General features: G+C 55.1%; 2 protein-coding genes across 2 annotated transcripts; one reads left to right on the plus strand and one right to left on the minus strand.

Moving 5' to 3' along the window:
* Positions 1–893: 893 nt before the first annotated feature.
* On the minus strand, positions 894–13,667 carry LOC128069433 (basic proline-rich protein-like). The gene is given in 17 exon segments (XM_052662637.1): positions 894–1,258; positions 1,387–1,481; positions 2,122–2,214; positions 9,940–10,148; positions 10,151–10,324; positions 10,326–10,421; positions 10,559–10,742; positions 10,838–11,169; positions 11,267–11,308; positions 11,310–11,427; positions 11,687–11,790; positions 11,823–11,911; positions 12,005–12,132; positions 12,240–12,448; positions 12,450–12,543; positions 12,789–12,894; positions 13,664–13,667. Coding segments are annotated over 17 exon segments (2,442 nt in total).
* Positions 13,668–13,773: 106 nt separating this feature from the next.
* LOC128069434 (melanoma-associated antigen 10-like) lies at positions 13,774–14,562 on the plus strand. Its single transcript, XM_052662638.1, has one exon. The coding sequence runs from the start codon at positions 13,774–13,776 to the stop codon at positions 14,560–14,562; it is 789 nt and encodes a 262-aa protein (XP_052518598.1).
* Positions 14,563–22,707: the final 8,145 nt, after the last annotated feature.

Here is a 22,707-nt window from a genome sequence, read left to right on the forward strand (position 1 = left end):
CAATGTCCCATTTCAGAGTTTCCTCTCACCCCCACGACGTACCTCATGTGACTGTGGCTCCTAGACCATCGCTCCAGGTGTGGGGGTGTCCTGCTTCTCCCAGTGTCCCCACTGCTAACAAGGGCTTTTCACAGAGCAGAGGCTCTGTAAAGGTCTTCAGAATAAATGAACCAATGACGAGAGGGCTGATTGACTCAGATTAATTGCTACTTCCTTAGATAACCCAGGTAAATCCAAATAGAGATCCCTTAGCTGTACAAAATGACACACAAAAAATATAAGCAGCAAGAATTCACTACTATCACTTTTTATTTTCTAAATCTTCCAGCAGCTATATCACTGCTAAATAAGTTCACATTTCCAAAATCATTCTAGTTCCATATTATCTTGTGCAGGACCATGAAATAAAATGGAAGTGTTCCCAATCTCTTTTACAAAACAGCAAAATTCTTGTTCTTGAACTGGCTAAGTACAAACACACTGCGATCTACATCACTGACACAGTTAGATACTGGGATGCATCGTCTTCTATTAAAAAGGAATAACATTTGAAAAATTCCTAAAGAAAAGAGAGATGAGTCTCCATGTCATTGTAGAGAACAGGAACACGAAGATGCCACACACTGGGTTCCCCCAACAGGCCTAGGCTCTTACTGCTGAGAAGGCTGACCGCTCCCTCTTCAATCACAGAGGGAAGGATCAGCCTCCCTTCCTGCCCCCCAGGATAAGCTGCTGGATGTGGGCCTGGAAGGAGCCTGGTGGCTGCTCTGACTCAAACTCCCCTTTCTTCCTCCCTTGCAGCCTCTGAAGAGAGGGTGAAAGGAACTGGGACCCCTTCAACAGACTTTATTCAGATACTCCAGGACTTTAAACTTACTGATCTCTGAGTAGGCTCAGGGACCCCACAGGAACTCATAGCAACCAGGGTCGCCATCAGGCACCTGCTGGTACTCCAGGTACCCCTCCTGCACCCAAACTTGTGTCAGCAGCTCCCTGGGCTCCCCAAAGATGTAGTGCTCCCTCCGGGGACACACCTCCATCCTCCCGAGTGTTCTCCATATCTCCTCAGGAGCACGGTCGTCCTCCACAGCAATCAGGCACAAGATCACCACCAGGAAGCTGGGTTTGGGCAACCCCTGCCCATCCCTCAGCATCTCGTTGAGGGTGAGGCCCAGGGTGGGGACCAGGATATAGGTGTGCTCACTGGGGTCCACCTCCTTTACCTCCAAACCAAAGACCAGCTGCAGGTACTCTGCAGCTTGACCGAGGACCACCAAGAAGGGTCTTTGCAATCTCTGATGACACTATTCAGCACTTCTGCCCTTTGTGATTGGCTCCTTCGTGAGACCTGCTAAGCAGGAATTCTACCAACTCATTCTTCTTCACCTGTAGTGCATGGGAGCGAGGACTTGGTGTCTTCCTGGTCATGCGAGGTGCTTGGTACTTCTTCTTGCCTGCTGAGGCCATAGTCTTCAGATTGGCTCCCCAGAGTGGCAGCCACAGCAGTGGGAGAGGGGCAGACACCCAGAGGGCTCTGGGGGAGACTGACTGTGGCAGCAGCAGCCACCTCCTCCAGGGTTCCCCAGGCTGGGAGACAGAAGGAGGAGGAAGCTGCATCTCCTTTCTTCACCTGCTCCTCCTCCTGCTCCACCTCCATCTCCTCCTCCTCCTCCTCACCCCCAACGCACTATGCCTCCATCGGACCCTCGTTCTCTCTTGGATCCTGAAAGTCTCTCTCAGGCTGGCAGAGTTCATGTATCCTAGGCATGATGACTGGAGTCAAACCACAGACAGGAGTGAGGCAGGGGGACAGAGGCAGACCATGAGACTGCAAGAGAGGCTGGATGTGAGCAGCCTCGGTTGAGAAGCCCACCCTGGGCGGTCTGACTCAGGCCACTGACATGTCTCCTCTTAAGGGGTGCTCTCTGGCCTCATGGAGGAGCTCCTCCTGAGCAGCCTGACACATGGCTACCCAAAGGAGGATGTGAGGTGTCTCCCCAGGGTGCAGCCAGCCAAACTTGAGGTTCCGAGGCTGACACGGTGGGGGAATTAGGGGCTTGTGGGCTCCCCTCTGTGCTGGGATGGGGAGCCCCTGGTGCACACTCAGGGCACCCTCCTCACCTTGACTCCTGGCACTGCCTGGACCTCCTCTTTTCTCTGACCTGTGGACATGGGGCATAGACCTCAGCCTTCACCTCCTGGTTCCTGGAGCTCCTGTGACACAAATGGAGGGAGTACCTCGGGTGTAGGCTGTGGCACAGACTTGCGCCTTCTGTGCTGGTAGGAGGGGTGGACTCTGTGAGGTCCCTCCAGATCTTGGGTGGGTCGTCCCATCGGGGCTCATGTGTAGTGCTCACTTTTCCCCTGGCATGGCCTGGTCCCTCCCCTTTGGGGGCCTGCAGGGAAACCCAGAATAAGACCCGAGCCTGGACAGAAAGCGCTGAGGGGCCTCACATGTGGTGTCACCTGCCCAGGGCCTCCCACGGGTCCTAGGCTGGGGAGATGCTCGGTCCTCACCTCCCGCCTGGCCACCTAACACTGACCACAGAGGTGGGGGTCTGGTCAGTCCTGCCTTGGGATCTCTGGAGTTCATCCTTGCGGATCTGAAGCCTCACCCTCTGCCCTAACACCTCACCTCCCAAGGCCCCTAAGCCAGATGTGAATAAACTGCTCACCCAGCCTCCAAAACCCACCACAAGGGCCAGGATCCCTCCCTGCCCTGGGGTCTAACAGCCTCAGTCCTTCCTCGAGTGGAGCCTGGACTGCAGGGAGGACCCGAGACTGTCCCGTCTGCCATTTTGAGGCCCCACCACTCTCACGAGGTACCCAGTCTCTCTGAGACCTGGATGTCAGAAAGTGTGGACAGGCCTAGAGCACTAATTCCACACTGAGACCTCCCAGGGCTGAATGTAGGAGTGGGGATCTGTGGCGTCTCCTCAGATTGGGGTCCAGGGTCCCCTGAGTCCTCCGTCAGTGTATTCCCTTTGACTTCTTGGAGGACCTGGACCCTCCCCTCTGCCCACATGTGATCCCACCCCTTATCCTAGGTCCCCAGTCTCTTTGAGACCCTGATGTGGAAGTCAGGACACCCTGTGAAGTGCATATCCCACCACCAGGGATGCCCAGGGCTGGCAGTAGAGGTGGGGAACTGTGGGGTCAGCTGTGTTCTCCCTCTGGGTCCTCATCCTGAGCCCTGGCAAGTCCTGGGATGATGAAGTCCTCAGCAGAGACCAGAACCCCACACCAAGGGACTCGTTGACCTGAGGCCCCAGGAGGAGTCTGCAGACATTACATCAAGGTTCCAAGCCCAGGGCTTCTTAGTGGCTGAGGACGCCATGGGCTGAGGTGGTGTCTTGGGAGTCCCTCAGCCTTCCCTGGGCTCTTTGCCTTGACTCTCAGCTAGTCTGGGCACTGCCCTCTACCCACCTGATTTTGCTTCCCTTAGAGACCCAGGCCCTCTTGAGCCAGGACACCCGAGAGGGAAACCAGAGTTGGGAGCTTATTTCCACAACCCTACCGGGGTCTCCCAGGGCTAAAAGCAATGACAACCTGGATGTCCTGGGGCCCCAGAGACCCACTCAGGATTCTACATGGACTCCTAGCACAGCTGGGCTCCTTCACTCTGCTGACCTGAACCCGAGCTCTCTGACCCAGGCCCTCACTTCCCCACCTCCCAGTGGGATCAGTGATGTCACATCTGGACACCATGCCTTGTGGTCTCCCAGGGCTGTCAGGAGGGCAGCACATGCATCCCCTAGGAGCCCTCAGTCTCCTCTGGTCCTCACTTGGAGTCTCTGCAGGCCACTCATGTGGGCCGCTCCCTCTCTCCACATGTCAACAGACCAAGTTTCTGACTCCCTGAGTTCACTGAGGAAGCTGGGCAGGGGGATTCAGTCTGACAAGCTGGCCCCGGGTCCCCAGGAGTCCCAGTAGATATGAGGTTGTATTCTATGGGACCCTCTGTTCTGGGGTGACTGGACTCCCTTGTCCTCACTGGAGGGTCCTCCTTGACCCTTTACAGAAGGCTGCGGTCCCAACACAGATGATTGATGGGGGGCTGCGGCATCCATGACCGTGGGGGAGCAAAGGGAACCACACATCTTCTCATGGGGGGTCCCCTCAACAGTCACCAGATTTCAGGAAGCCTTTTGTAGAAAAGATGTTTTAGCAGAAGAGAGGGTGAACAGCAGCAGGTGAGTTAGGGGAACCCTTGGTTTGATGATTAGATAATATTACCAACTGGAGTGCCATGATTTTCACTGTTTAATCCTCATTCATAGAGTGAAATATATTTCACATGTCTGTATGGTGTGTTTCTGATATATATGTAAAACGTCTGGAGATTACATGTGCTTATATACTTATATATGGACATACCAAGTATATGTACAGAACATGTCCTGTATGCTCCAGTACCCAGATGGAGGTGTGTCCACGTGGCCCTGAAGGGCATAGATACTCACTCCTCTGTGGATGCCATGAGTCCACCAGACCCATGATCACTGTGCTTCCCCCTGCCTGACATCCAGTCTGCAGGAGAGCTTGGAATCCCCAGGAGCTTGGAAAGAAGGGAGGAGAGGGGGCAGTGGAATGAGAAAGCAGGGCTGTAGCCTGAACATAAGAGCCGTCTTCGGCGGGCTGTGCCCCCACATCCAGGAGCCTTTTCCATCCTCACACTCTGAGTCCTACACCCTATCCCTCCTCCATGGGCCTCGTGTCCATTTCAGTAGGGATGGTGACTGGATGGCGCTGGGGAGGCCACGTGGGCAGAATCCTGTGTCAGTCTCTCATGGGCAATGATGCCTGGCTTCCCTGTGTTTTCTCCATTATGTGATCTGAGGCATCAGGTGGGAGGACAGCTGGATCCCCCTTGACTGTCAGGGAGACAAGTCAGGCCCCTGGGAAGATAGGGCTTTTCACCCACATGAAGCTCAGTTTGAATACGTATCCTGCTACTGATAACCCAATGAAATCATGGACACTCAAAGTCTGGATTTCTCCAGGTGTAAAATGGGCCTCATAACAGTACATGGTGAATGCACTGCTGTGAGTTCCAATTTGATGTGACCTGTCTGTAAAATGCTTGGTTAGTGGATGTAGCTATTGTTACTGAAGGTCTGAGATGTACCTTCCCCAATATTGTGAAGATTCCGAATCAGTACATATCTTTTGAAGCTCATGCACATTGATTGATGTAGTTTTCCTTTTCTCCCTGAAAATCTTTTATGGAGAACGGTACATCTCACATGGCAGAACTGTTAAATATGGCATAACTTGTCTAGACCAAGCAAGGGTGATGGTTATGGTCCTGGCCCAGGGCAGGGCAAATGCTCTGGGCTATGGGAAATGGCCAGGGGGAGGAGCATAAAGACCTACTCCAGGTGGACCATCCTGATCCAAACCCCCTCCACAAGGCTCTGAGAAAGAGGGTCCTCCTGGGGGACCCATTGGATGTCTAGGGAACATTTCTGCCTTGGACCTACTGCCTCTTCTCCAAAGTGCATGTTTCCTTGGGTATGGAACCTCGTTCCAAATCTCCCCTGCACAGCCTGGAACTGGAGGGTCTCCTCTCCACCCCGTTAATTCAAAACCATTCTTCCTCACACAAAGTCTTTCAATGTGTAAAACACTCTGAGTTACCAATTTCTGATCCTGACGTGCTGTTTTCTGTAATATTTTCAATTTTGTTTTCTGCTTTTCCTTCTAGAAAGCAGTCAGAATAGTAATTATGTCCAGAGAATGTGAACCTTCTCACATAATGTGCCCAAAGCTGCCTCCTGATGGTTCAGATAGGACTCTAAAATGCTTTGGCCTGGCTGTGCCTTTCCCAGTTTGATCCTTAGTGATTAGTTGGCCATTAGTTGACATCTTGATGATGTCACACACCCAGACACACACAGAGTATCTACACACCTATTAGAATGGCCAAACTCTGTTCCTGGGACAATACCACACTGTTGTGGATTTGGACCATCGAGAATTCACATTCATTGTTAGTGAGAATACAAAATGGCACAGGCATGTTGGAAGACAGCTTGGCAGTTTCTTATAAAACTAAACATGCTCTTACTGTATGATCCAGCAACCATATGTGTCTTTACCCAAAAGACTTGAGAACTTATGTCCACACAAAAACCTACACATGAATGTTTTTAGCAACTTTACTTATTATTGTCAAAACATAGATGCAAACCAGACATCCTGGAGTCAGTGAAAGGATAAACTTTGGTACATCTAGAAAGTGGAATTTCATTTACAATTGTCCAAACCAATAGAATATACAATGCCAAGAGGGAATCCTTGTGTAAACTATAATCTCTGGGTGAGTATGACATATCAGAGTAAGTTCCTCAGTTATAATGAACGTACCAGTCTGGTGGGATTCTTAATAACAGAGGAAGCTATGTTTGTTTGGAGCCAGGAAGTAAATGGAAAATCGCTGTACCATCTCTCTATTTTTGTGTTCATGGAAAAGTGTTCTAAAAAAAAAGTCTTGGGCTTTCCTCATGGCTCAGTGGTAAAGAATCTGCCTGCCAATGCAGGAGATACGGGTTTGATCCCTGATCCGGGATGATTTCACATGCTGTGGAGTTACTAAGCCAGTGTGCTGCAACTATTGAGCCTGTGCCTTAGAGCCTATGGGAAAATGGATAGGCTACCGACTGCAGTATTCTTGGGCTTCCTTTGTGGCTCAGCTGGTAAAGAATCTGGGTTTGATTTCTGAGTTGAGAAGATCCCCTGGAGAAGGGCAAGGCTACCTATTCCAGTATTCTGGCTGGAGAATTCCATGGGCTGTACAACTGATGGGGTCACAAAGAGTCAGACAAGACTGAGCAACTTTCACTAGAGCCCATAAGCCTCAGCTACTGAAGCACAAGTGCCTAGAGCCTGAGTTCCACAACGAGAGAAGCTACTGCAACGAGAAGCTCTCACACCGCAACTAGAGAGTAGCCCCTGCTCTCCACCACTAGAATAAAGCTCGGGCAGCAACAAAGACCCAGAATAGCCCAAAATAAATAAATAAATAAACTTATATTTTAAAAGTCTTTTTAAAAACATAGTTATAAACAATATCTAAACAACATAACATGAGAAAGCTCTGGGGAAGAGTGAAGACTGTGCAGAGCTGGTTCTTGTGTTTGGGGAGGGGATGGGAAGCAGAGGGGAAGTTAGGGAGAAGCTCTGGGCTGCATAGGTGCAGAGGGTGGGATGGCTAAGAAGACAAGATTTTAAACTTTGGACTCATTTCATTGCACAAAGTTGAGGTGGCCCCAGACCATAGGTATAAATACCCTAGGGTAACACCAGGACAGCCACAAAGGCAGATTAATTGAAGCAACTGAAAGCAGAGACATCACTTTGCCAACAAAGGTCCATCTAGTCAAAGCTATGGCTTTTCCAGCTCATGTATGGATGTGAGAGTTGGAGTATAAAGAAAGCTGAGCACTGATGAATTGATGCTTTCGATCTGTGATGTTGGAGAAGACTCTTGAGAGTCCCTTGGACAGCAAGGAGATAAAATCAGTCAATCCTAAAGGAAATCAACCCTGAATATTCACTGCAAGGACTGATGCTGAAGTTGAAGCTCCAATACGTTGGCCACTTGATGCGAAGAGCCAACTCATTGGAAAAGACTCTGATGCTGGGAACTATTGAAGGCAGGAGGAGAAGGGGACGACAGAGGATGAGATGGTTGGATGGCATCACCAACTTAATGGACATGAGTTTGATCAAACTCTGGGAAATAGTGAAGGACAGGGAAGCCTGGCATGCTGTAGTCCATGGAGTCACAAAGAGTCAGACACGATTGAGTGAATGAACAACAACCAACAGGTAATATTATCTAATCATCAAACCAATGGTAAATCACCTGCCACTACTCAGCCTCTTTACCTAAAATCAAATATTTTATACAAAATGTTTTCCAAGTACGGTGACTGCTGACGGGCCCTCACGGGAAGATATGTGGTTCCCTGTGCTCCCCCATGGTCATGGGCACAGCAGGCCCCCATCCAGCATCTGTCCTGGGACTGCAGCCTTCTCTCGAGTGTTCAGGAGGCCCCTCCTGAATGAGGATGAGGGGGTCCAGTCACCCCGGAACAGAGGTTCTCATAGACTACAACTTCACTCCTACTGGGACTCCTGGAGACTCTGGTCCGGGCTGTCAGGCTGAGCGCCACCTCCCCCACCACTTCCTCAGTGACTCAGGGAGTCAGAGTCGGTCTGAGGGCACAGTCTCATGTGGACAGAGGGAGGGGCTCATGTCCTGCAGAGACTCGAGGTGAGGACAGAGGGTCCCCAAGGGATGCATGTGCGGCCCTCCCGACAGCCATGAGGGACCACGGGGTGTGGCGTCCAGATGTGACGTCACAGACCGCACTAGGAGGGGAGATATGAGGGCCTGGGTCACAGAGCTTGTGTCTAGGTCAGCAGAGTGAAGGAATCCAGCTCTGCTAGGAGTCAAGGTAGAACCCTGAGGGGGCCACTGGGAGCCCAGGACATACAGGTCGTCACTGCTTTTAGCCCTGCGAGACCCCGACAGGCTTGTGGGAACGAGCCCCCTCTCCTGCTTGCCTCTCAGGGGTCCTGGCTTGGGGGAATGCTGGCTCTAAGGCAAGCGAAGTTGGCAGCTGAGGGTGGTGCCTAGGTGAGCTGGGAGTCAAGGTGACAAAGAGAAAGAGGGTTGAGGAACCCCTGTGGGATCATCTCAGCTCTGGGAAGCCCTGGGCTTGGAGCCCTGATATCATGTCCACAGTCTCCTCCCGGGGTCTCAGGGAAGTGACGGCCTTGATGTGAGGGTCCTGCTTTGGGTCAACATAGGGACATCCCCGGACCTGCCAGGGCTCAAGATGAGGACGTTGAGGGAGGACACAGGTAACCCCACAGGTCCTGGCACCTGCTGTCAGCCCTGGGAGACCCTGGTGGCGGCATGAGCACAGGGTCGCAGAGACACTGGAGACTGGATGTAAGGGGAGGGGCCTCAGAGGGTGAAGGGGAGGATCTTAGGTTCTGAAAGAGTCTGGGTGAGGACCCTGAGGGAGGACTGCGGGGACCCTGGGCCTGGGATAGGTTGAGCCCAACATGCGTGGTCTCACTTCCTGATATCCGGGTCTCAGCCTGAGCTCCTGAAACAAGGGGCAGACTTCCTGACATCCGGGTCTCAGACTGGGGACTTCGCGTATGGGGCCCGGACTCAGGTGCGCCAATTCCCAGGTCCTGTGGTGTGTCAAGTTGAGGACACTGAGGGAAGACTAGGGTACCGTGGGCCACAATCAGAGGAGACCTCAGAGTAGCCCGTCTCTGTTATCAGTCCGGGGTGTCCGTGGGATAGAATGAGCGAAACAGGCATGGTCTGACTTCCTGACATCCGGGTCTTGGAGACACTGGGCCCCCTGGTGTGAGGGGCCGGGGCTGCAGTTGGGGAGAGGCGAGAATCCCAGGTCCTGACTGGAGGCAAGGTGAGGTGCCTGAAGGAGGACTGAGGGGCCCCTGCGTGAGGACCGACGGAACCCCATAGATCCCCGCCCCGGTAGTTGGCCCTGGAGCCCTTGTGGTGAGAAGAGCGCACTAAGCCTGTCTGACTTCCTGACATGCGGGTCTCAGAGAGACTGGGGACTTGGTGTGAGGAGCCGGGTCTCAGGTAGGGAGAGGACAGAGTCCAGGTCCTACCGGGAGTCAAGGTGAGGGAGGAGGGGAGCGCGACCCCAGAACAGAGGGGACCCTGGTAGTCCCCAGGCGGGATGACCATGTGCAGGGTTTCCTGACATGCGGGTCTCAAGAGAGCCTGGGGCCCTGGTGAATGTGGCGGCGTTTCAACATGGCGGACGGGACAATCATGGGTCCTGCGGGGACCCGTCTAGGCTCCATGCGGGGGACCCGTCTAGGCTCCATGCGGGGAAGGACTGGGGAAGGACCCCTAAGGCAGGGAGGGATCCTTGCTCTTGGGCGGGGGGTGGGGCCGGTGGGGGCCGGTGGGGTGGGGGTGGGGGCGGTGGGGGCCGGTGGTGGGGGTTGGGGGTGGTGGGGGCCGGTGGGGGGTGGTGGGGGCAGTGGGGGGCGGTGGGGGGGGTGGGGGCGGTGGGGGGCGGTGGGGGGGGTGGGGGGGGTGGGGGCGGTGGGGGGCGGTGGGGGGGGTGGGGGGGTGGGGGGCGATGGGGGCCGGTGGTGGGGGCGGTGGGGGGGTGGGGGGGTGGGGGGCGATGGGGGCCGGTGGTGGGGGCGGTGGGGGGCGATGGGGGCCGATAGGGGGGTGGGAGGGGGGTGGGGGGCCGTGGGGGGGTGGGAGGGGGGGTGGGGGCGGTGGGGGGGGTGGGGGCGGTGGGGGGCGATGGGGCCGGTGGTGGGGGCGGTGGGGGGGCGATGGGGGCCGGTGCGGGTGGGGGCGGGGGTGGTGGCGGTGGGGGCGGTGGGGGCGGTGGGGGGTTGGGGGGTGGCAGTCTTGGAGGCCCCAGAGTGAGGTGAGCAGCTTATTAACCTCTTAGCGGGCTTACGGTGAGGTGTTCTCTTAGAGGGCGGTGGGGGGCGATGGGGGCCGGTGGTGGGGGCGGTGGGGGGCGATGGGGGCCGGTGGTGGGGGCGGTGGGGGGGGGGGTGGGAGCGGTGGGGGGCGGTGGGGTGGGTGGGGGCGGTGGGGGGGTGGGGGCGGTGGGGGCGGGTGGGGGGCGATGGGGGCCGGTGCGGGTGGGGGCGGGGGTGGTGGCGGTGGGGGCGGTGGGGGCGGTGGGGGGTTGGGGGGTGGCGGTCTTGGAGCCCCAGAGTGAGGTGAGCAGCTTATTAACCTCTTAGCGGGCTTAAGGTTTGGTGTTCTCTTAGAGGGCGGTGGGGGGTGATGGGGGCCGGTGGTGGGGGGGGTGGGGGCGGTGGGGGGCGGTGGGGGGAGTGGGGGGCGGTGGGGGGGTGGGGGCGGTGGCGGGCGATGGGGGCCGGTGGTGGGGGCGGTGGGGGGTTGGGGGCGGTGGGGGCGATGGGGGCCGGTGGTGGGGGTGGGAGCGATGGGGGGGGTGGGGGGCGATGGGGGCCGGTGGTGGGGGCGGTGGGGGGTGGTGGGGGGGGTGGGAGCGGTGGGGGGGGTGGGAGCGGTGGGGGGGGGTGGGGGGCGATGGGGGCCGGTGCGGGTGGGGGCGGGGGTGGTGGCGGTGGGGGCGGTGGGGGCGGTGGGGGGTTGGGGGGGTGGCGGTCTTGGAGGCCCCAGAGTGACGTGAGCAGCTTATTAACCTCTTAGCGGGCTTAAGGTGAGGTGTTCTCTTAGAGGGCGGTGGGGGGCGATGGGGGCCGGTGCGGGTGGGGGCGGGGGTGGTGGCGGTGGGGGGCGATGGGGCCGGTGGTGGGGGCGGTGGGGGGGGGTGGGGGGGTTGGGGGCGGTGGGGGGCGATGGGGGCCGGTGGTGGGGGCGGTGGGGGGGTGGGAGCAGTGGGGGGCGGTGGGGGGCGATGGGGGCCGGTGGTGGGGGCGGTGGGGGGCGATGGGGGCCAGTGGTGGGGCGGTGGGGGGGGGTGGGAGCGGTGTGGGGCGGTGGTGGGGGTTGGGGGTGCTGGGGGCGGTGGGGGGCGATTGGGGCCGGTGGTGGGGGCGGTGGTGGGGGTTGGGGGTGGTGGGGGCCGGTGGGGGCGGTGGGGGACGGTGGGGTGGGTGGTGGTGGAGGTTGGGGGTGGTGGGGGCCGGTGGTGGGGGCCGGTGGGGGGCGGTGGGGGGTGGTGGGGGGGTGGGAGCGGTGGGGGGCGGTGGGGGGGGTTGGGGGTGGTGGGGGCCTGTTGGGGGCGATGGGGCCGGTGGTGGGGGCGGTGGTGGGGGGTTGGGGGTGGTGGGGGCCTGTTGGGGGCGATGGGGGCCGGTGGTGGGGGCGGTGGTGGGGGTTGGGGGTGGTGGGGGCCTGTTGGGGCGATGGGGGCCGGTGGTGGGGGCGGTGGTGGCGGTTGGGGGTGGTGGGGGCCTGTTGGGGGCGATGGGGGCCGGTGGTGGGGGCGGTGGTGTGGGTTGGGGGTGGTGGGGGCCTGTTGGGGGCGATGGGGGCCGGTGGGTGGGGGCGGTGGTGGGGGTTGGGGGTGGTGGGGGCCGGTGGGGGGCGGTGGGGGACGGTGGGGGGGCGGTGGTGGCGGTTGGGGGTGGTGGGGGCCGGTGGGGGGCGGTGGGGGCCTGTGGTGTGGGCGGTGGTGGGGGGTTGGGGGTGGTGGGGGCCGGTGGTGGGGGTTGGGGGTGGTGGGGGTTGGGGGTGGTGGGGCCGGTGGGGGGCGGTGGGAGACGGTGTGGGGGGCGGTGGTGGGGGTTGGGGGTGGTGGGGGCCGGTGGGGGGCGATGGGGCCGGTGGTGGGGGTGGTGGCGGGGTGGGAGCAGTGGGGGGCGGTGGGGGGGCAATGGGGGCCGGTGGTGGGGGGTGGTGGCGGGTGGGAGCAGTGGGGGGCGGTGGGGGGCAATGGGGGCCGGTGGTGGGGGCGGTGGGGGGCGGTGGGGGCCGGTGGTGGGGGCGGTGGGGGGTGGTGGGGGCCGGTGGTGGGGGCGGTGGGGGGTGGTGGGGCTGGTGGTGGGGGCGGTGGGGGGAGTGGGGGCTGTGGGGGGGGCCGGTGGGGGGGTGTGGGGGCGGTGGGGGCGGTGGGGGCCGGTGGTGGGGGGGGTGGGGGCCGGTGGTGGGGGGGGTGGGGGCCGGTGGTGGGGGGGGTGGGGGGCCGTGGGAGCGGTGGGGGGCCGTGGGAGCGGTGGGGGGGGTGGGGAGCGGTGTGGCGCGGTGGGGGCCGGTGGGGGGGGTGGGGGCGATGGGGGGGTGGGAGCGGTGGGGGCCGGTGCGGGTGGGGGTGGGGGGTGGTGGCGGTGGGGGTGGGGGTGGTGGCGGTGGGGGCGGTGGGGGCGGTGGGGGGGTTGGGGGGGGTGACGGTCTTGGAGGCCCCAGAGTGAGGTGAGCAGCTTATTAACCTCTTAGCGGGCTTAAGGTGAGGTGTTCTGGTAGAGGGCGGAGGCTTCGGGTCTGCAGAAGCTGGACTCCCAGGATACCAAGGGAAGACTGAGCAGACCCCGCCCCTCTGTTCACTGCTAGGAGACCAGGTAGGACGTGAGGAGAGGTGACCCAGCATCTCCCCAGCCTAGGACCCCTGGGAGGCCGTAGGCAGGTGCGGCCATATATGGGGCCCCTCAGCACTTTCTGTCCGGACTTGGCACTTGTTCTGAGTTTCCCTGCAGGCCCCCAAAGGGGGAAGGTCCAGGCCATTCCAGTGGAAATGTGAGCACTACATGTGAGCCCCAATGGGACTACCCACCCCAGATCTGGGGGGACCTCATAGAGTCAACCCCTCCTACCAGCACAGAAGGCCTAGGTCTGTGCCACAGTCTACCCCCGAGGTGCCCCCTCCATTTGTCCCATAGGGGCTCCAGGAACCAGGAGGCGACGGCGGAGATCTGAGGTCTGTGTTTGAGGTCACGGGAGTGCCAGGAGTCAAGGTGAGGCGGGTGTCCTGAGTGTGCACAGGGGCTCCCAATCCCAGAACAGAGGGGATCTCAAAAGGCCCTAATTCCCCCACCTTGTCGGCCCCAGAACCTCGGGCTGTGCTGGCTGCACCCTGAGCCAGAATTTCTCTTCCTCACTTGACAGGGGACTGACCACCAAGGAGGAGCGCCCCTGTTAACGCCCAAGAGCAGCCCTCAAGGAAGACCAGTAAGCGGCCTCAGTCAGAGCCACCCATGGCGCATTTCAGAACTGAGACCATTTACACTCTCTTCTCTTTCCCAGGTCAGCGGTCTCCATTTTCCCTCTGCCACACCCCCACTGGGCACAAGACCCCAGTCATCATGCCTGTGGTCCCGACGAATGAGCTCTGCACTTCTGAGGAAGACCTTCAGGGCCAAATCCAGGCCCAGGGCCCAGTGGAGGCGCAGCTCCTGGGGGCTGAGGCAGAGGATGCCTCAACCCCTGTGGCCTCCTTCCCTCCAGACTCATCGTCCTCTGCCGCTGTGGATGCGGAGGTCTTGTTCAAGCAGGCTGTGAAAGTGATGACGGCTGAACTACTGGAGTTCCTGCTCCTCAAGTATGGCACCAAGGAGCCGATTTTCCAGGCTGAAATGCTGAATAGGGTCCTCAGGGATAACCAGGCCCACTTCCCACTGGTCTTCCGTAAAGCCACACAGTGCCTGCAGCTGGCCTTTGGCGTGGATATGAAAGAGGTGGACGACAGAGAGCACATCTATGTCATGGTCCCCACCCTGGGTCTCACCCTCAATGAGATGCAGAGGGGTGGGCAGAGCATACCAAAGGCTGGCCTCCTGGTGACGGTCCTGAGCCTGATTGTCGTAGCAGGGGACCGGGTCTGTGAGGAGAAGGTCTGGGGAGCACTCAGCAAGATGGGGGTATTTGCTGGGATAGAGCACTGCATCTATGGGGAGCCCAAGGAGCTGCTGACCCAAGTGTGGGTGCAGGCAGGGTACCTGGAGTACCGTCAGGTGCCTTACAGCCGCCCTGCTCGTTACGAGTTCCTGTGGGGTCCCCGGGCCTATGCAGAGACCAGCAAGCAGCAAGTCAAGGACTATCTGCACAGGGTCAATGGAAGGCGTCCCAGGTTCTTCCCACCCCGGTGTGCATAGGTGTGAGGGAGGAGGAAGAGGGGCCCTGAGCCAGAGCAGCAGCCAGGCTCCTTTCAGGCCCGCATCCAGCAGCTTGTCCTGGGGTTAGGAAGGGAGGCTGATCCTTCCCTCTGTGTTGGAAGAGGGAACATTCAGCCTTCTCAGTCGTGACAGCCTGGGCCAGTTGAGGGAACAGGTGTGTAGCAGCTTTGGCTTCCTCTTCTCTACAATGACATGGAGATTCATTTCTGTTTCCTTTAGAATTCTTTCAAATGTTATTCCTTTTAATAGGAGGCTTAATAAGCCTCAGTGTCTAACTATGTCAGTAACGCTGATCACAGTATGTTTGTGCTTACCCAGTTCAAGAACAAGAGTTTTGCTGTTTTGTAAAAGTGATTGTGAACACTTTCATTTTATTTTGTCACCCTGAACAAGATTACATGGACTTGGAATATAACTATTTTGGAAATATCATATTACTTAGTAAGAATTAAGAGACAAAATATATTTGAGGTGAGTTCCTCTGTACTTCTTGTCTGTCATTTTATACAGCTAAACTATCTCTGTTCAATTGGAGTTTTTCAAGTTATTATTTAAGAAAGTACAAGAAGCCTGAGTTGACGTAATAAGTGTCCCGCTCTGGCTCGTTTATTCCACAGACCTTCATGGAGCCTGTGCTCTGTGGAAGGCCCTGTGTTAACAGTGGGGACACTAGGAGAAGCAGGACACCCCAACACCTAGAGTGATGATCTGAGAGCTGCAGTCACATGAAGAAGGTGGACAGACATCCCCTAGTTCCACAGAACGAGACAACCAGGGGCAGGGTCCATGGGGAGCACTTGAGTGTCGGTGCCTGGTCCAGGGTGGTTTGGGGCTTTGGGAAGCTGGGTTCATTCTGTGGGAGGTGATGGTGATGAGGGTGAATGGTGGCAGCAGCCAGGTATACACAGTGTCTTATGGGTGAGAAGAAAATCTGAAATGGGACATACACATTAGAAGATCCGCTTCTGTCCTAGATAAATTTCCTGGGGCAGGAAGGGAAGTTACGCTGCGGTCAGGGAGAGTTAGACACCAGTTTATGCTGCTTGATCTAGGTACACCAAAAATTTGCCAAATGGGGAGGGGTGAGTGGACTTTGGTTTGCTGCACAATCTACCCAGTCTTGGAGAATATAGTTGAAGACGTCTTGGTAAGCATCCCCAAATTTTGGTAGGATTTTGATGGAGTGTCTTCTTTAAAACTGGTGGCTGTGCACTTAACCTAATGGATCAGCTTATCCAGGTGGTCAGGCCCTAAAGCCATAGATGAGGAGGGATTATGGAAACCACAGTGGCAAAATCTGCACTGAACTTGAATTCACACACCTCAGAATTCTCCTTGGAGGTGGAAAGTGCGGCATTGTGCATATCCTAGCTAGAGTTTATGAATAAAATGCCCACTGCCCTTGTCCTCTCACTGTCGCTTGTCTGATACCTGCCCTCATGAAGCTCATGGCTGTCGGGAGCCTACGGGCACCTGTGGAGGTGCGCAGGCAAGTCCCAGCGTGTGGAGGCAGCCGGGACTCCCGGGGGAGACTGTGCCTGGCATCAGGAGGCAGGGGCACAGCCTCAGGTCGCTGGGACTGTGGGCAGCATCACTGCAGAGGGAAGGGCAGAACGAGCACGGGAGGGAGCCGGGGGACCCCTCCCTGACATTCCCAGGAGCCTTGAAGCTAAATCAGATCTTGCATTTGAAAGTGCCAGCACAGAGGGGTCCACAGTTGGGGATTCAAGGCACTTTGGCTTTCTCAAGAACTCCTCAAACACGAAGGGAATCGTCTTCATCACAAACTACCCCTACCGGCTGCTGTCTGTTGAGCACCGAGCACACTCCAGGGCAGGGGAGAGACTCCAGGTCCTTGTTCACGTCTCTTCTCCTCTGCTTCCTGGAAGCTGCCTGCAGAGAACATGGGATCCTAGGTAAACCTCCAACAGTTTGGGAATAAATACATGATCAACTCACCAGTTTAAATACAAAGACAGAAAAAAACCTTTTCAGATAAATAACAGTAGCACATTGTTTGGGGAAAAAGCATCCCATTTGTGCTGATATCTGGGGTGGTGTGGAAAGATATTCTGAAGGAAGGTTGTGCCACTTCCATGGGGCTGAGGTCCCAAGAAGCAGGAAAGGCTTCTTCCTGACTGACTGATAGAAACTCTGTCCAGGTGCCATCCATTCAGGGCCAAGGTGAGGACCTGGGATCCTCCCAATGGCACTGATCTCGGGAGGCAGCAGGGAGCGGTTGAGCGAAGTGACATCTTAATTCCCTGCCCAGGAATTGAACCTGGGTACCCTGGATGAGAGCCCGGAATCCTAGCCAGGAGACTAGCGAGGACTAGAGGCTGAATGATATTGTTTCATGGATCTTTGCCTCCAGTGAAAAGTGCATTTATCACAGAGGCAGAAACTGTAAATGCAGGTACAGACTTTATTATTAGAAACATAGCACAAGTGGGAGAGCACAGAAAGAAATGGTTCAGTTGAGACAGAAGCAAAGCAGAGATGCAATCCTGGAGAGAAAGAGTGTGGATGTCACCCCCGGTGAGCAGGAGCACAGTCAAGGGGCGGTCAAGTCATTTATATGAGGCAGTCCTTCTGGATTTTTGTCTTCCTTCAGGCCTATCATCTGGTTTCTTTTTCCACACCTGACCTCCCTGGGATACTCCCCTGGATTCATACACACATCCCTCAGCCAACATGGATCTTGAAGTGAAGGTTTCCATGAGGAGCAAGACTCATTATGGTCTGGCATTATCCCTTGACTTTTGACCCACAAGGAGCCTTGCTTCACATGTCTGCTGTCTCCCTTGTCCCGAAAGATGTGGGAGTGGAGATCCCTTTATCCTTTACTCGAACGAGGTTTTGCCCCTCTTTGTCCTTGCCATGACTGTTACTTTAGGTATTTATAAGAGACAAACACTGGCTATTTATGCTGTCTCTATTGTTTTATTCATTTCAGAGAGTAAACAAGAGGCTGATAGTAAGTACCTCAACTGTAGCTGACCTATCCCTTGTCACAGAGGATACTAACATTTGTAAGTACCCAGCCTGAAGCCCCTTCCTTGTGCCCCATGAAATGCACACAGGAGGCCAGGTGAAAATGTCTAACTTGGAGTCCATCCATCCATACTCCTCTGCCTTACTGTGTGATGCATAAATACTTTAATCATAATTGTAGTGATTGGTGCTGCTGCTGTTGCTAAGTCGCTTCAGTCGTGTCCAACTCTGTGCGACCCCATAGACGGCAGCCCACCAGGCTCCCCCGTCCCTGGGATTCTCCAGGCAAGAACACTGGAGTGGGGTGCCACTGCCTTCTCCAATAGTAGTGGTAAATGCTTACTCATTCTGTGCCATTTATTCGCTGGCACAAGAAGATGATCTGACTTGCCAAAATAACCATCAGGGCACAGAAGCCTTGAGATACAGCTTTGTGATTGAGTCCAACACAAATACTTGGGATTCATACTCCTAGAATTTCTGACAGGGCACAGAGATGGCCCCTGCCCATGACTTCAATCTCCAAAGGCTAAGTCTCTGTGTCTAACTTGCCTTTCATTCTGTTGTTCACTTCTGGTGCCATTTCAGACCACCGTGGTCATAGTAATTTTCAGAAAGCAGACATGAAAAGGGAAGACTCTGCAGAGATCAGCTTAATCCAGGTGACGGGGTCAGGCCAGTGTATCCTCCCCATACTGATCCTGTGAGTAGTCTCTCACAACGAGCTGCCCCCAGGGAGGCAGTCCCCTTCAGTGGAGGGCGAATTTGGAGAAGACTTTTGCTCTGAATCCTCATCCATCACACTGGTGGGCCTGCACAAAAGAGTGGGCTAGTTATAAAGAGGAGATCTGGGTGGTACCACAGCATCCACTCTAATCCACCCCTCCCAACACTGACATACACTCCTTTCATTTAGAGAGTGCGCCTCATCTGAGGACAGCTCCTTGAGGATTCTGGTTGGTCTCCTCTCCTAAAGAAGCTCCGAGAGAAAGACTGGACAAATGCTGGGCCCTCACAGTTGCAGCAGCTGTTGCACCACAACTGATGGTCACTCTCTCTTGCCTGAGATCCGTTCTAAATCCCCTGTACTCTCAGCCAGGACCTCGGCCATTTCCAGTGGCTTCCCTGGTGACGTAATACAGAGTTTATCACTCAAGGTTCTGAAGCCCTGGAACCGATGCCCTTCTCAGACCCTTGCTCTTGGACCTGTCAGTTCACCACTGAAACACAAGAGAAGACTCTTGTCTTCACCGCAGGAACACAAGACACATCACCTGGCTGTTAGAGATGTTTCCTGGCTGTCCCCCCTGTGCCAGAGTAACCCACACACTCCTTAGGATCAAGGTCAGTACTGCTTGCCGGGATGGGGACAATTCTGTGTGTTTGCTGGTTCCCTAGCAGGAGGAGCCCAAAGTGCCCAGGTGGCAACCGTGGCTCATAGGTCAGTAGGACTACTATTGTGTCTCCTGGGGGAACCTTCTTGCTTTGGGAACAGCCTGTCGTCTGTCACCACTAGCAATAGGGTAACCAGTAGCCACATGAGGCTGGGTATTGTGAACTCAAATGTGCTTAGTGTGTCCCAGGGCCTGGCCTTCTACCTTAACATAATGTGAAGTCAAAAGTAAATAGCTAGATGTGGCTAATGTGGATAGTCCTGCTCTGGAACTATAGAACCTGTTCTTGGGAGACCGGAAGTAGAAGTTCCCTGTGGGTCACTGGGAGTGATGGATGGTAGGTGAGGTCATGGGTCAGTGAGAGTGGTGATCTGTGGGGTTACTATATCTCTGGTTCAAGGACCATGTATCCTCATGGGGGAACTAAGGATGACAGATGTGGAACATGTCCGGTCCCTGGAGGGTGACAACCCAGCACCATGGGCTCCCATATCCCAGTGTGCACATCACGTGTGCTTTGTAGAGGTCATTCCATTGCTCCAGAAGACCAGCAGCTTCTGGAAAGTAGGGGCTGAGATAGCGACTCTGAATCTCATGGCCACTTGCCCTCTCAGCCCCTGGTGTGCTATTAAGGGATTTCTTGGTCCTGGACGGTTTTGTGAAATATTCTGTGTCACTCAGTCCTGCATTCTGTGAGCCCTCAAATAGTGGCACCAGACAATGCGCTGCAAGCAGGAAAGCGAAACCCACGTCAAGAATGTGTTCCTATCAATTTCAGCAAAGATAGTCCTCTCCTCCTTCAAGGATGGAAGTGAGATATTGTGATCAACTTACCATTGATAGCTCAATGGTCTTCTTGAAGAACAGTATGACACTGAGGATTGAGCAATAGTCTGTGATGAAAATAATATAATTTTATATATAAAAAATATATAGAGAATTTAATATGTCTAGAATTATATATTTATATACATGCACACACACACACACACACACATATATATATATACACACATATATATATATATATATATATATATATATATATATATATATGGTATAGAAAGGCAACCACATCAGGATGGGTAAGCTGGGCAGACTCATGGTATAGTCAAGAGCCGTACCCTGAGTGGGCAATGCACACATGGTAGGATAATCACCAGTGCTGATGTTCTTCCCAGGAAGTGAGGGATCCGAGCCCCACACTGGGCACCTAGCCTGTAGGTCATGCACCAGGACAACATGCCCACAAAACATTTGGCTTGAAGGGAAGCGGGTCTTATGCTAAGGAGAGCCAGGCAGCTTTAGCAGCTAGAGACTCCACTCTTCAAGTACATACAGAAAACCTCACCCACTCCAAGACTCTGTGTGGATGCAGAAATTTGAGAAAGCCTGCGTGAGACCCACCTGCTCATCTCTGAGAGCTCCTGGAGAGGCAGTAGGTAAATGGAGCTCACCCTGGGGCAGAGCTGCTGGTGGCAGCCACTTGAGGGCCTGTGTTCTACAAAAGGACATGGGTGCTGGTAAGTGCCATTTTGAAATCCTCCATCTCACTTATTAGCAAGATGTCTCAGCCCCACCAGGCAGCTTGTTGGCATCACTACTGGGCAGACTCAGACCAAGCAGATAGGTGAGCATGGCCACAGCCTCACCCACGAGCAGGGCATTTGCATTAGGACCCTCAGAGTCCCCTGCCTACACAGGACCTGGCCTTGCCACCAGGGTGCCCAGGATGGTGCTTCAGCCACCAGTGTGTCCACACGAGCCTGGGGACCCTCAGCACCACAGCCAGAGGTCCAAGCCCTGCGTCATCCACCAGTGGGCTGGCACCAACTTCAGCAAACCCAAGGCTGGCAGTCAGAAACTCTGGGACCAGCTCTGCCTACCAGATGGCTGGCACCCATTCCAGGAACACATGCTCTGTAGCCAGGGTCGCCAGGATTGGGCTGCACCCAACACTGAAAAGGAAGCAACCCTAGGTCCACTGTAGCCCTACAGCCTGCCATATCAGGTCCAAGCCCACCCACTAGCAGGCCAGCAGCAGACCTGGGATCCCATAGGAGCTGGATTTCCAGACGAGAAGGAGGAGACTTGAATCAGACACCCTGGACCCTGAAACCAGCTGTGTCAGGAATGAGCCCCACACAACAGCAGGTTAGCAGTAGATCTGGGAACCCTTGGAGTGTAACCATCCACCCCAGAACACTGCTCCCCCCACCAGTGGGCTGGCACTACCTGGGACCACCCGGTCTCAGCAGCCAGACACCTCATGACCCAACTGCACCTACTGGTGATCATCAGCCTCTGCACAAGGCAAGGCCTGGGAACCAAGCAGACCAGGGGTCAGCCATGCCTACCAGGCTGCCCAACCAGTCAGCCTGCGACAAGAGAGGGGACCATGCAGTCCCCACAGGGACAACACTAGAACATGTATATCTGGTGACAAGAGGTCAGGGGACTGCTGGGATACATAGGCTGTCTCCTTCTAAAGACCACTACTCCAAGATGAAGAAATAAAACCAACCTGCCAAAGACATAGAAATAAAAATAGCTAATGAAGAAAAATGAGGGAACAGAAGAATATGTTCCAGTTGAAGGAATGAGATAAAACCCCAGGAGAAAAACTAAGTGAGAAGGAGAAAAGAATTTAACAAATAAAGAGTTCACGGTAATGATCATAAAGTGGCTGAAAGAATTTGAGAGAAGAACAGATGTACATAGTGAGAAGTTACATAGTGAAAGTAGGGAAAAGCACCAGACCATTCAGGTGTGACCTAAATCAAACCCCTTACAATCATACAGTGGAAGTGACAAATAGATTCAAGGGATTAGATCTGATAGACAGAGTGCCTGAAGAACTATGGACGGAGGTTTGTGACATTGTAAAGGAGGCAGTGATCAAGACCATCCCCAAGAAAAAAGAAATGCTAAAAGGCAAAATGGTTGTCTTAGGAGGCATTACAAATATCTGAGAAAAGAAACAAAAGGCAAAGGAGAAAAGAAAAGATATACCCATTTTAATGCAGAGTTCCAAAGAATAGCAAGGAGAGATAAGAAAGCCTTCCTCAGCAATCACTGCCAAGAAATAGAGGAAAACAATAGAATGAGAAAGACTAGAGATATCTTTAAGAAAATTAGAGATACCAAGGGAACATTTCATGCAAAGATGAGCACAATAAAGGACAGCAACAGAATGGACCTAACAGAAGCAGAAGAGATTAAGAAAAGGTGGCAAGAATACACAGAAGAACTGTACAAAAAAGATCTCATGGCCCAGAGAAGCACAATGGTGTGATCACTCACCTAGAGCCAGACATCCTGGAATGTGAAGTGAAGTGGGCCTTAGGAAGCACCACTATGAACAAAGCTAGTGAAGGTGTTGGAATTCGAGTTGAGCTATGTCAAATTGTAACATATGATGCTGTGAAAGTGCTGCACTCAATATGCCAGCAAATTTGGAAAACTCAGCAGTGGCCACAGGACTGGAAAAGATCACTTTTCATTCCCATCCCAAGGAACGGCAATGAAAAAGAATGTTCAAACTACTGCACAATTGCACTCATCTCACACGCTAGCAAAGTAACGCTCAAAATTTCCAAGCCAGGCTCCAACATTTCGTGAACCACGAGCTTCCAGATGTTCAAGCTGGATTTAGAAAAGGCAGAGAACCAGAGATCAAATTGCCAACATCTGTTGGATCATCGAAAACACAGGAGAGTTCCAGAAAAAACATCTA

This window comes from Budorcas taxicolor, chromosome X (assembly GCF_023091745.1).
Source record: "Budorcas taxicolor isolate Tak-1 chromosome X, Takin1.1, whole genome shotgun sequence".
Classification (NCBI taxonomy): domain Eukaryota; kingdom Metazoa; phylum Chordata; class Mammalia; order Artiodactyla; family Bovidae; genus Budorcas; species Budorcas taxicolor.

What these genes read in the sequence shown, in the direction of transcription:
- LOC128069434 (XM_052662638.1), top strand. Translation starts at nt 13,774, where the DNA reads ATGCCTGTGGTCCCGACGAATGAGCTCTGCACTTCTGAGGAAGACCTT.